We start from the raw sequence: 14287 nt of genomic DNA, 5'->3' as shown, positions 1-14287 counted from the left end.
CCAGTTCATTCCTCCTCTCAGAAGTCCTTCCTGCCACCCAGGTTGGAAGAGCTCTCCCCTCTCTACTTTCTACTTTCCTACTGACACTCTCCACTTTGCCTTGCAATCACAGGGACTGGCTTAGCTCTTCTTCTAGAGAATCAAAAGCTCCAAGAGGGAAGTATCCAAATTACATTCAGCTTGTGTCTCCCTCAGTTCAGAGAATAGGTCATCTTCTCCAGTTAACTCACTTTCTGATTTCTAGGAGACAAGCGTGTGGTAGGCTGTGTGTCCACCTGGCCACTAGAAGCTAAGGGGTCTAATTTGCAGGATGAAAAAGGAAAAGAAGGCCCAATTTAAAGTCGTATCTCATATCTACACAACCAACACTTAGGCCACCAGTGCTTTAATAAGCAGCAAAGACACATAAAAAGTTTTTTTTCTTTAACGTGTGTCGGGACTTGACTGATTTCTGTTGCTTTATTTCCACAACCGGCTCAGTACTAGTCCTATAAAAGTGACAGAAGAAACACACGGAAGGTCACCTTTGAGAAATGACTGAGAGAGTGGATTTTAAAGTAGGAAGATTGGGATGCCAAATAAAACAAGGCTGTTTGGCAAAACCTTACCATGAACATATGTCCCCAGGCCCGGCCCTCTGGAGCCACTGGCTGTATTAAAAAGAAGTTGGTCCTGCTCTGTTTTGAGATGTAGAAATGTTATGTGCGTTTCCTTCCTTTGAAGTGCTGTGTCAAGGGAGTCATCTTGACTGAACAGTGATGAACTTCAATTTTTTTTAATTAATTAATTTATTTTTGACTGTGTTGGGTCTTCGTTGCTGCACGTGGGCTTTCTCTAGTTGCGGCGAGCGGGGGCTACTCTTCGGTGTGGTGCGTGGGCTTCTCACTGCGGTGGCTTCTCTTGTTGCAGAGCACAGGCTCTAGGTGTGTGAGCCTCAGTAGTTGTGGCACGTGGGCTCAGTAGTTGTGGCACGTGGGCTCAGTCGTTGTGGCTCGCGGGCTCTAGAGCGCAGGCTCGGTAGTTGTGGCACACAGGCTTAATTGCTCCACGGCATGTGGGATCTTCCCGGATCAGGGCTCGAACCCACGTCCTCTGCACTGCCAGGCGGATTCTTAACCACTGCGCCACCAGGGAAGCCCCGATGAACTTCAATTTCTAAAAAAGTTTTTAGAACATTTCACGCTGGAAGAAATATTTGATAGTAGATCAAAATTTTTGATCATCAAATATTTGATAATATGAAAATAATGACATCTGCAAGTAAATATGGTAGCAGATGAGCTATAAAAACACATCTGAGCTGTCAGTTCTAGTCTTTCAAATACTTTGGTCTCTTGGAGTAGGAGATGCATCCGTATAGAACGCTCTGTCCTCTACTGAAAGGCTTGGCCTAAAAGGCTTATTAGTTAGTGGGAACAGAGCAAACTCTCTTTATATCTTACCACACAGTGCTTAGTATAGTCTCTAGTCTGATTTATGAATTTCTCCTGGAATGAATTTTCCACAAATATATGATGGAGAACTGTGTAGCCTTGACATTCATTCTGCCTATGAATGTCTTTAGTGTTAGCAGCTGGCATCCAGGCTGGGTTCCAGGCATGCTCCAGTGACTCACCAACCAACACTATGTCACCTTCTCTACATTTGAAAGAGGAGCAGACCACAGAACACTAATCAGATTCCAAAGGTGCCTTCTTATTTGCTTAATATTTCTACACTGTTCAGAAGAGGCCAATAACAGCAATATTCTTTTCAAGATGATACAATCTTGCAAAAAAATATTTTGGTAATTGATGGCCTACCATTATTTTCATAGCAATAGGGTTTTTGTTTGATTGGTGTTTGTCTGTTTTCTCTTGATTCTTTGGCATCAGAACACTTCCCATCATAGATTACTTGCCCTTTGAGGTACAGGGGACATGAGACTAGGATTCTTACCGTGTTGATGATTTGTATTACTTTCAAAGTGTTATGAATGTTATGCATTTCTTGTTTTTCCATTCTGGTGAGGAAATACCACTGAGTGCCATTAGATGTTTTTCCTCTTTTGATGTGTTTGTGGAAAACTGGCGTAACCAAAAAAGCACATTAAAGAAGTTCAAACTGGCCCTTTAGAGAGGGATGTTTTCTATGAAATGGATGGAGTAAGCCTCGGGTGGAAACTTTCCCATTTGGACTCCATCCTTTGTAAAACATCGAAATATATGAGGGTTGGAGCATTTGAGTTTTGTTCCTTTTTAGTTGTGTATGAGTAGTGTTTTAAAGCAAGTCTATTAACATATAACTGAGACAGGGATTGAGTTTTCTTAGCTGTGTGATAAAAGTAATTACCTACCAGATAATTTTAAAAGCGGCTCCATATTTTAAATAGTTTAAACTCAGCATTTTGTTTTAAATCTTCATAATCTAATATGTAAAACCATCTGGACTATTCTATATAAGTTCAGTTATATATCAGCTTAGATATATTAGCTTCGGATCAGATATGTATCAGCACACACAAACAGTACGATTTTTAAAGCCTCAGGAATCTATGTCCATGGCTTGAGCAGGAAGAATAGAAGGTGCTATTGGTAAAGTACATTTGGCTTGCAGACCTGATGTCATCCTCTAATGGGCACCAATCCTCTCTGCACTTTTTGGTCAGGGAGCAGTGAGGGATGTGGTGCTCATAGTAGGGAGTCTGAGAGAAGAGCCGAGTATTTCCCAAGCCATCTTATTTCATTTTCTGCCTATCCCCCAACACACACACACACACACACACACACACACACACACACACACACACACACACACACACACCCCAAACATTCTCCTGCTCTACCCTTTTTGACCCTGGAGTAATGGGTCAGAAAATGCATATTCTTTTTGCCAGAGCTTGAACCTAAAAGCTGCCAGAGCCTTTAATATCTGATAGTGAACAGTATGAATTTCTCTACTGAAGAAGAGTCTGGTAGATTCAGATAATACACTCCTTCTATTCAGAATATCTGAATAAAATATCATATTTTGCCCCTCCCATCAAAAAAAGAAAGAAAGAAAAACTTTTTGAGACTGAAAATGATCATTTAATCTAAAAATATTTCCGGAAGCAGCCACTCAGAAAGTGTTTATATATTCAAATGCTAAAATGTTTTTTTTTTTAAAGGGAGGGTAGATTTGTTGTCTGTTTGTTAGCAGGAAACTATAATCTTTAACAATTTCAGATCCTTCAAGATCTTTCCCAAGTGAGAATAGACGGGGCTTCTTTGATGGGACTCTTGAGTTTTTCACTGGCTTCCATAGTCATTGGGGGGGAAAGAAATCTTTTACCTACTTGTGTTTTTTGAAATTGTGATATGTTTATTCAGTGTCTTTCATTTGGGAGAAGTCATGACCAGCTCCAGGTGAATTCGTCAAAAACACGTTCTTAAAAAGCTTTCTGCTAAATGGTCAATTTGTCCAGTGGCCAAATTGCCAAAAATTAATTTATCCAAAAATAATCCATAGAATGACCAATGTAAAAAATTTACCCAAATTTATTGATTCATCAAAAAGCATGTCTTAAGAAATACTCTTCCAGATTGTATTTCAAAGATTGAAAACATTTTTCTGAAAGGGACCAGATAGTAAATATTTTAGGCTTTATAGACTACATAAAGTCTCTATAGCATATTCTTTGTTTGTTTTACAACCTTTTAAAAAAGTAAACATCATTCTTACCTCGTACAAAACCAAGCTGCTGCCAGTTTTGGCTCACAGGCTGGGCCCTTATATATTCAAATAATTTGTATTTTTTCATATGAATGTTATTCTCAATTATATGCAATGACTACATTATTGAGTATATTCAATGACTATATCCTTGTGTTGATCTAAAACAAATAGACTGCCAGATGCTTCTCCAGCAAAGATGTGTTTATTTGGGATCAGCACTGAATTGCAATTCAGGGTCTGCAACCATGACTAGCCACATGCAAGTCCCTGCATATCAAGGAAAGGGGAGCACATTTCTAGAGAGGAAAAGGAAGTTGGGAGGCCATAGTAAACATAGTCCATGGCTTCTCATTGGCTGAGTCCGTGCCAGGAGCCTTTCTCTTCCTGTTAGGCTCTGTTATTGTCACAGGGCATGACAGGTCTCCTTTCTGGTCTCCCAGTTCTATTTAACTGAGACTTCTGTTTATTAAGTTTTTACATTCTCTGAAAGCATTGCTGATCAAGAGTCATTTTTTTTAGTTTCAGCTACTTTTTGTCCCTCAACGTCAGGAAGGACCTTTCCTGGGTGTAGTGTCTCACGTCAGAGGGAAAGTGCACAGAGTGGACACATTAATTTATTAGTAATGTTAAACCTATTAACATTTGAGTAATAAAGATGGGTGAGAGGGAGAACTCTCAGACGCTTTTTATCTGAAGTCCATATGTTATCAAGATCATAGATATTGAAGATCATCCAAAGCCTTATGCCATCATCAAAGGTTTGGCAACAAATTTCCAACAGGCCTGGTCTGGATATCTTGGGAAAGCTGTGACATCAGATGTTGTATACTTCAGTTCTGGTAAATCTTTACTTTCAGGTCACCAGATGATGTGCACGTTCAGTCAGGGTTTGATGTTTTCTTTAGGTGTGTCACGTGAATCCAAGAGTCTGTTCCTTTCAGTCTGGTGGCACAAGGGTTGGTTAGCAGTACTTCATAGAGGCCTTTCCAGCAAGGCTGAAGAAAGTTCTTCTGGAGTTGTCTTTTCTAATAGATAAAATCTCCACATTGCAAAGTATAACGCTTAAGATCTTCATTTCCCAAAGGTGCATGGTAAAACGATTGCTTGAACAAAACATGGATATTTTTAATGGAAACAACTAGGCCTTTGCAATTTTGGAATCTCTCTCCTTTTATCCATTGTGAGTTAGAAGAAGCAAGAGCCAAGTGCATTGGGTGTCCTGTGACTATCTCAAAGGGTGAGAGTTTATATTTCCAAAAGGGATGGATGTGAGATTTAGAAAGACCAGCAGCAGTGCTTGTGGCCAAGGTATTTAGAGAGCCTCTGCATATTTTGCCAATTGAGTCTTAATAATGCTATTAGTGCATTGGACTAAACCAAAAGATGGAAGGTGGTAAGCACAGTGAAAGTGTTGTAAAACCAGCCAAACAGCACAGACTTGTCAAAGCACCTGGCCAGTAAAATGGGTTCTCCAATCACTATGAAGTTCAAGAGGAGTTTTCCAGGTAAGGATAATCTTTTCCAAAAGAACATACACCACCGAGATAGGAGTAGCCTATCTTCAAGGGAAGGCTTTAGTCCAGTGTGAAAACATACAGACCATGCCTAAAACATGTTTATATCCATCAGATGGAGAAAGTTGTGTGAAATCCATTTGCCAGACCTCGAATGGTCCGTTAGGCAGTTTAAAATGTCCAGGAGCAGTACGAACAGACTTCCCTGGGTTGGACTTAGAACAAGTGGGATAAGTGAGGTGTAGGCACTTTTTGTGACCTTATTGATGTTTCTCCACCAATATTGGTGCATGAAGACTTATCATTTTGTTATTAGACCAGTTATTTAATCCATGTACAGTGGTGAGAAGTGGGAATTTTAGAGTCTCCAGTAGGACTGGGTCATTATTTGGTCCAAACCCAGAGCTTTCTCTTTTTATCAAACCAACAACTGTTGAATTTCCAATCTTGTCTTTCCTTTTCTGAGGCCAATTTTGGGGCTTCTCTAGCCAGTTTTTCTAAATTATCATTTGGGAAAATATCCCTTTGAACCATGACAGAGGTTTGGCTGCTGTTGGTCCCTTGAACGGCAGCAGTCCTTGCAGAAATATCAGCAAGCTGATTTCTCTTAGCTTCCAGAGAGTCAAGTTCAGAAAAAGCCCCGGAATCTTAATAATAGCTAAACTGACAGGTAAAAGTATTGCAGTGACTGTGATGGCTCTAAGGCAAGGGGTGTATCCCTGTGACTCAGGGTCCACTTGCTGTGGGTTAATGGTCATCCCATGTTTTGGGGGTGAGTTCCCCAAGGGCATTCCCTTCCTTTTCATGTAAAACAAGGAAAAAAGGGGGTCTGGTAATTGGGATGCCCAAGGGCAGGTGGATTCATCAGACTCTAAGGCTTTGAAGGCTGTGCCATCCAGTTCATGCCATAAAATTGTGTCGGGGTTGTTACTGTTTAGTAAAACATCCAGAGGTTTGACCGTAAGAGAGAAATCTGGAATTCAATTTCGGCAATAACCGACCAGCCTGTGAAAACCTCACAGTTGGTGCTTAGTTTGGGGTTTGAGGAAGCTTAGGACACCATGAAGTCTAGCTGGATCTAGGTGTGACCCTTGTTCTGATATGAGATGGCCTAAATATCAAACTGGGCAAACTGTAATTTTTCTCTGGCACCTTATGTACCTTTAAGGCTAAAAGCTTTACAAGTGGATGGCGTCTTCCTGTGAGGAGGCTTGAGAAGGAGAATAAAGAAGCAAATCATCCACGTAGTGCAATGAAGTAGATCCTCTAAGGAAATTCATATCATCCAGGTCAGCCTTCAGGATCTGTGAGACATAAGGACTCTCAGTGAAACCCTGAGGTGTTACTGTCCGGGTGAATTGTTTCTCTTTCCCAGTGAAGGCAAAAAGGTATCGGCTAGCTTCATCAACTGGAACACTAAAGAATGCACTGCATAAATCGATTATAGTAAAGAATTTACTTCTGGTAGGAATGTATGTTAGTAATGTATGAGGCTTAGGAACAACAGGGTGTCAAGGGATAACAGTGTAGTTTATTGCTGGGAGATCCTGGACAAACCTCCACCCTCAGCCCTTAAGTTTTCTCACTGGTAAAATGGGAGTGTTCCAGGGGCTAGAACAAGGGATAATAATGAGGCCTTGAGCCTTGTAAGCTTCTATTATGGTCTCTATGCCTTCGTGGAATTCTTTACTTATAGGATATTGGTTAATTCTGAGAATTAATTAATTAATTTTGATGGGAGGTGTGCTGTGCATTTTGCTAACATCAGGTGGAGATTTTACCCATAAAGAAAGTGGGATAAATGATCAGTGTTTCCAGAATCTATTTTATTATCATCAGAGATGAAAAATAAAAGATGCCAAAGGGTCACGTAATTCATCTGGTGACTTACTTTGATGACTGCTGTCAATTTCTAGAATTATTTCCCCCTTTTGTGAGACAGAAATTCTAGCATGATACTTCCCTAAGAAGTCTCAGCCTAGTAAATGGACAGGAGCAGAGGAACTCAGGAGAAAAGAGTATACATCTCTCAAAGGGCCTAAACAAAAGGGAATAAATTCAGAGACAGGAACCTCTTGAGGTTCATTAGAGATGCCCCTATTTGAATTGTTTTAGTACTCTGAAGCAGGGGCTGTTTTACAGCAGTGGAGTTGAGCACTGACAGTGTGGCTCCAGTGTCAATTAGGACTGGAAGAGATTCACTCCACATCTGGAGAAATAGTTCTCAAAGATGATTGAAAGGCCTCCCTTTTTTTTTTTTTTTTTTGTGCAGTACGTGGGCCTCTCACTGTTGTGGCCTCTCCCGTTGCAGAGCACAGGCTCTGGATGCGCAGGCTCAGCGGCCATGGCTCACGGGCCCAGCCGCTCCGCGGCACGTGGGATCCTCCCGGACTGGGGCACAAACCCGTGTCCCCTGCATCGGCAGGCAAACTCTCAACCACTGCGCCACCAGGGCAGTCCCAAAGGCCTCCCTCTTAATGGGATTAGGAAGAGCCCCTGTAGTTCCTCAGAGCCCATCACTGGGGGTTAGGAGAGCATTGAAAAGGCTGGTTAGAGGGCTAAAGGTGCCTAAAATGCTTAAATTTGTAACAATCTGTTTTCCAATGTCCTGGCCCTTTGCAGTAATAGCAGAAACTGGGAGGGTTTTGGTTTCATTTAGCGGCCTTTATTTACTTGAGTTGAAGATTAAGAATTTTGGTGGCCTTCCTTTTAGGTGACTTATCTAGAGTGTGAGAGAGCTGGTTTGCCAGATTAATTAAATCTGGAGTGGACATAGTTTTGCATTCCATCCTGGTCCTTCTTACTAGAAGGAAAATGTCTCAGTTCAGTCCATTGATAAACATAGAATTAAAAGCTACCCAGGTGGAATCGACATCTGAAGGAAGACCAGAATTTGTTTTTAATAATCTGAAGTCAGTTATAATATTCATGAACAGGTTTGTTGTATTTTTGTGTTCAAGCCTGAATTTTGTTCCAATAAACAGGCTTTAGCAAAGCCCTGGGAATTGCTCACAAAGTTGCCTAGTGATTGCCTGAGCCTGATCATATAATAAGTCAGTGGGTTGGTCTCCCCATTGTAATTCTAGAGACCTTTCAGGATTTTCCCCATTAGTGGTTTTCATCTAGTGCTGGGCCTGGCCTTCACAGACAAACATATGAACTAGCTCATGTAAGCAGAGAAACCACGTTGATAAGTTTGAATGACTATATTAAATTCTTCAGAAAATCTGTGAGGATCTTTGGTTACTTTGGGAAAGCCTTTGACTATGGCTTGCAGTTCCGCTTTAGTCCAAGGAATATGAGAAATAAATGGTTTAAGCCTTTGTATCCTCAGAAGGCTTAACTTCAAAGGGACAGGTCCTGACAAGTTCAGAGGAGAAGAGAGTGGAGAGAGTTTCAGAGAAAAGGGAAAGTTTGGTGGGAGAATTCGTATGGGAGATTTGAAGGTGTAGAGGAGGCATAGGTGGCGTAGAAGGGAAGGAGGAAGATGGTGCTGGAAGTGAGGCTATGAGGAAGTGAGGGAGAGAGACAAGATGGTGCCAAGGCAGAACCTAAGACAAAGAAGCCAAGGAAGAAGAGTCTGAGGTTTAGGGAGCCATTTGATCTGTCCATAATCCTTTGTTTGCCTCAGTTAATCTTAAAATCTTATTTTGCAGAGAGGCAATTTTAGACTCCTAATAATATTGGGAAGCCTCAAAATACCAATCGAAGTCAGCATTCCACTCAGTCCTGGAAAAGTTTTGAGCTACTATAGTCCAATTCAGTTTTAAGGAAATTAAGTGTGGGGATTTCAAAAGTTCCCCGTCATGGCCATGGATATTCTAAATTGCCTTTGGTCAGGTCAGTGCATTTAGTTAGAAATGTGCATGAGGAAGGACCAAATGTTTTTCAACATAAAACGGGCCAGAGTCCCTGTCGGCGGGGGGTGCCCACAAAATACTTAGATAACTGGGACCCATTTCCTAGAGGTTTTTCCTGTAAAGAACAGTTTTCAAACAGCTTAAACAGCTTACAGCACAAATGGCTCAATGCATACAGCTTGCAAGCGAATCCCAGCCAATCTTAAGGAAATAGCTTGGTTTTGCAGGAGCCACGCTGAAGGTTCTTTTAAAAGCCAGTCTCCAGAAGACAGCCCTTTCAAAGGAGTAGGCTGAAGGCTGAACTGGCACAGTTTTATTTGAAGCAGCCCCTTCCTGATGGAATTGGGCCAAAAGCATTTTCAGCCAGCTCTGGTTGAAGCGATCTGATCTCAAGATCAGACCTAAGTGCCAAATGAATACCCGTATACAGAACAAGGCCTTTACCAGAAAAATGAAACCTTAATATCGATACCGAATAAAGCCTGGAGAGCTTCAGACGCAAAGAGGGTGTGAACCCAGATCCAGGAGAAAGACATACCTTCAAACTCCAGGGTTGGTGAGAAAAACAGTGAACAACGATGGGCTCAGTGTAGGTACCACACCGGCTTGCTCACCAGTCCTGGAGCCGTTGTGAGTATTCTCTGGTCCCTGCAAGGGCAAGCAAAGTGTTGACCTGAGACAACTAGACAGCCAGATGTTTCTCCAGCAAAGATGCATTTGTTTGGGATCAGCAGAGAACTGCAATTTGGAGTCTGCAACTATGGCTAGCCACTTAGAAACCCCTGCACGGCAAGGGAAGGAGAACCCTTTTATAGAGGGGAAAAGGGAGTTGGGGGGGGCTACAGTAAACAAAGAGTCCATGGCTTTTCTTTGGTTGAGTCCTTGCCAGGAAATAAAAGGAGTCTTTCTTCTTCCTGTTGTGCTCTGTTGTTGTCACAGGGTGTGAGTGCGCCCCCTTCTTGTCTCCCAACTCTACCTAAATGACCTTTCTGTTTATTAATTTTTTACAGACCTTATACATTATTCACCTTATGGAGCTTTATTTTCCTCATCTGTAAAGTGGGAATTAAAACAAAACACATACCACTGACTTACTTTAGGATCCAAAAAGATAATATGTGTAAGATACCTACCACATGATAGGAACTCAGTAAATGATGGTATCTCCCCTGCCAGTCAGAGGTGAGATTGGTGGTGGGTAAGGAGCAGGGTTAGTTAACAGTTACCTTACGATAACTGAAGGTGATGGATGAGCACTCACTTCAAGTTACTGATTTTCTGAACTGATCAAAATCATCTCCTTTGCCTATCTGCCTTTGGATAAGGTTCCTGAAATAAACTAGTTCAGTCTTCAGATCATCTAAGTCTATTAAGATGACATTTTCCAATGATTTCTTTACTGAAAGAAGCTATATTGAAAGAGAAGAAATATTTAAAAAGCAGAGTAGTTATTTTTCAATAGGGGGGATCAGTTTGTACATTCATTCAGGGGTTATTGACAAGAATGAATTGTATGCAGAGCCCTGTAGCCATAAAACACCCCTCTTCATCCCTCCATCCCTGCCCAAAGGAGAGTACTGGTCTAGGTGGTGGATAGCAATATCAACTCTTGATCCCAGTCTGCTTACATGAGCACTGGAGAGTCTGCTTCTTGGCTCTGAAGGAATAAATGATAGCACATGCAGAATTCATCTCTGAGGAACACATTTTCTCGAGAAGAGAATTAAAATCGTAAAAGAAACATTTTGAAGCAAATTACAGTCTTATACGTCTTAAATCATATATTTAAGTGGAGAAGAAACTTAGAGGAATGGAGCGATCAAAGGGAGAATGGCTAATGAGGGCGTTTGAGAGGCTCATGTTGGACGGTACAGATTACCAAGCACTTTTTTCCAAACACTATTTTATCTTTACAAGACACCTACAAGGTGTGTATTATGAGTCTCACTTTAAGCACTGGGAAACTGGGGCTCAGGGAAGTTGAGGCTTGCTCTAGGTCTCACAGCTAGGAAGTGTCAGAGCTGAAGTTTGAGCCCAAGTGTGTGTGACCCCCAAATTCTCTCCATCTTCCATGGCAACTCTGACATACTAGGCACAATGGTGGGGGCTGGGGAAAACAGGAGGCCATTTCAGGCATGATCCCTAAGGAACCACTTAAGTGCATAGTGACTCTTGGGGACAGGTAGGCTCCGGAGATGCTAGTACTAATGCAGTTGCCAGAGATGGCTGAGATGCAGTTGGGCCTGAAGGAAAAAAGGATACCTACAACATGACTCAAGATGTCACATTTCAGACATGGGGTGGTAGTGGGTTTCCTCTGTGAGCCTATGGAGTAGCTTTGGTTAGAATTATCTTAAAAATTAGCTCCTTAAACTTTGGTCACAGCCTGTAACCAAGAAATGGAAATCTGGTTTTCCTTTCTTCCATCGCTTCAGATTAGATCATCTCGGCTGTAAATTAAACAAGCAGAGACATTTAGGATTATATTTTTACTGTCATCAGTTTCCTGACTCTGTGCCACAACTGTTCAAAACACACCTTAGTTTGTGCCTCATTGACGTATGAAAGGACAGTATTCATTGGGGCGTCTTTTTCATATTTACAGTTTCATTTATATAGCAAGTAGAAGTAGATGCTTTTCTGAGCCAAGAACAACCTTCCATTAAAGTAATTCAGCAGCGTTGACTACTTAACCAATGAATATCAAACCTTGGGGAAAGATTCAAAAAGAGTAAAAAACATTAAGGGCCCAATTTAAGAGTAACATTTTGAGATTTTACATAATGAGACAGAGGTACTTTTCTTCGTAAAATTAGAAACTGTTCTTTTCATGTAAATATAGCTAGGAAAGTGTTCTTTGATCGTTTTCTTTCTTTTTGAAAATTAACTGATGCAATTTGTAAAAGGAAAGTTCTGTTTGTATCCATTCCTAACCAAAGACCAGCAATGGATGTGACTGCAAACCCTCTATTTTATACATGCATAGACTGGTTAGGTATGAAAGACTCCTCAATACTTTTCATTAACAATGTATGTGTTTATTGGTTATTTGTACATTCTGATTTTAAGTCAAATATTTGCCGTCTATATTGACATATAGAGGAGTATGAAATGTAAATTCATGGAAGAATTTGGAAAACTTTGCTTTTCTTTATTTTATATTTTCAGTATTCAAGCCAGTGGATTTAAAGCAAAACCTAATTGCTTCATAATGTTTTCTTGTCAAAGTTAGCGTCTTGTCCAGTAACACCCACTGCATCCTTTGATATAACACTGTTCAATAGAACATTTTTTGATGACAGAAATGCTCTTTAATCTGTTCTGTTTAATACAGTAGCCACTGGCCACATGTAGCTATGGAGCACTTAAAATATGTCTGCTGTGACTGAAAAACTAAATTTTAAATTTTATTTAATTTTGATTTTAATTTAGCCACATGTAGTTAGTGGATACCATATTAGACATTCATTCACATGCTGTTTATCTCAGGCATAAAGATATTTAGTATTTAGAAGTCAATATGGAGTCATTTAATTGCTCTTAAGGAACAGATGGAAGCCTCAGCTGGTCCTTGAAAATAATTGTGTCAAGCTGCGCAGGCCTGGGATGAGGAATGTGCAAATATTTTAATGAACTAACTGGTCAGTTTGTTTATTCCTTTATGCACTCAGCAGATATTCATGAAAACACCTAGTAAATGCTCTTCACTGTGGTAGGTGCTGGGGATACAAGAGGTTCAAAGGAAGCACACCACCTTCAAGAAATACACCAGGTAGAAAAGGCAGACAGAAAGTAATAACAAACTTTCATACAAATCAGAAGAGAGTTGAGAAAGAGGGAAAAGTCAAAGATAACTACCATACGACCCAGCAATCCCACTACTGGGCATATACCCTGACAAAACCATAATTCAAAAAGAGTCATGTACCAAAATGTTCATTGCAGCTCTATTTACAATAGCCAGGACATGGAAGCAACCTAAGTGTCCATCATAGGATGAATGGATAAAGAAGATGTGGTACATGTATACAATGGAATATTACTCAGCCATGAAAAGGAACGAAATTGAGTTATTTGCAGTGAGGTGGATGGAGCTAGAGTCTGTCATACAGAGTGAAGTAAGTCAGAAAGAGAAAAATATTGTATATTAACACATATATGTGGAATGTAGAAAAACGGTACAGATGAACTGGTTTGCAAGGCAGAAATAGAGACACAGATGTAGAGAACAAACGTATGGACACCAAGGGGGGAAGGTGGCTGGGGGGTTGGTGGTGGGATGAATTGGGAGATTGGGATTGACATATATACACTAATATGTATAAAATAGATAACTAAGAAGAACCTGCTGTATAAAAAATAAAGAAATAAAGTTCAAAACTTCAAAAAAGAAAACTTCATTCTAATGAGGGTCCAGATGATTTACTTTATTATAGATACGGTGCAGAACAACTTTCTCTGTAGGAAAAGTGACACGTCAAAGATTGATGATGTTATGTATTAAGAAAAATAGATTTTTTTTTCTTATTTGAACTGTTAAAAACCAAAATTTAACTGAGTAAATTTGAAAATCGAATTGGCTTTATTAGGCGATTCATGAATTGGGCAGCGTCCCATCTAGCAACGGGAAGAGTGCTCCAAGGGGTTGTACAGAATGGAAGGTTTTTATAGGAAGAGGGGTGGGGCCAGGGAGTTATTAGCAAAAGAAAAGAAAGGATTATTTTTAGGCCAGGACATCTTTTGGGGGAGAAGAGTAATGTCAAGGGTTTAATCCTGCAGGTTGCCTCTTCTTCCCTTGGGGGATAGAGAGGACCCATGTGACAGATTACTTAATTGGTGCTGACCAGGAAATTCCAGACTGTAATTAAGATTACATTTGTGGTAAAGGTTGAAACTAAAGTTAGGTAGGTATTAAATCTGGGTTTGGTATCATGGACTTTAGCGCAAGCGATGCCATTTGGGGCCTATGGTTTTTCTCTTTAACAGACCCTCATTTTTATTGTATTATAGAGAATTTAGATTTAAATGGCAAGTGAGATGTGTTTACCATCTGTCTTTTCACTTATTTATAGAAGTGTTCAAGGCCAAAGAAGCAGCTCTGGAATGGAACTTCTGCATGCTGAACCTGATGCTCCTGCCTCAGAAGTACGTGCACTGAGTACATAGAGTAAACGCTTGGACCCTTATTCCCATAATGTTGATTCTTTTGTTAATGTG

At 40.5% G+C, this 14287-nt stretch overlaps 1 protein-coding gene across 1 annotated transcript in view; it reads left to right on the top strand.

Moving 5' to 3' along the window:
* PASD1 (PAS domain containing repressor 1) overlaps positions 1-14287 on the top strand; it is a 188124-nt gene that overhangs the window by 150050 nt on the left and 23787 nt on the right. The window contains exon 6 of the mRNA XM_067723970.1: positions 14143-14215. Coding sequence (XP_067580071.1) covers positions 14143-14215 — 73 coding nt within the window. The remainder of the gene's footprint in view (positions 1-14142; positions 14216-14287) is intronic.

Source organism: Pseudorca crassidens, chromosome X (assembly GCF_039906515.1).
Source record: "Pseudorca crassidens isolate mPseCra1 chromosome X, mPseCra1.hap1, whole genome shotgun sequence".
NCBI lineage: Eukaryota > Metazoa > Chordata > Mammalia > Artiodactyla > Delphinidae > Pseudorca > Pseudorca crassidens.
The sequence above is the reverse complement of the archived record's forward strand: the minus strand, read 5'-3'. Positions and strand labels throughout refer to the sequence as shown.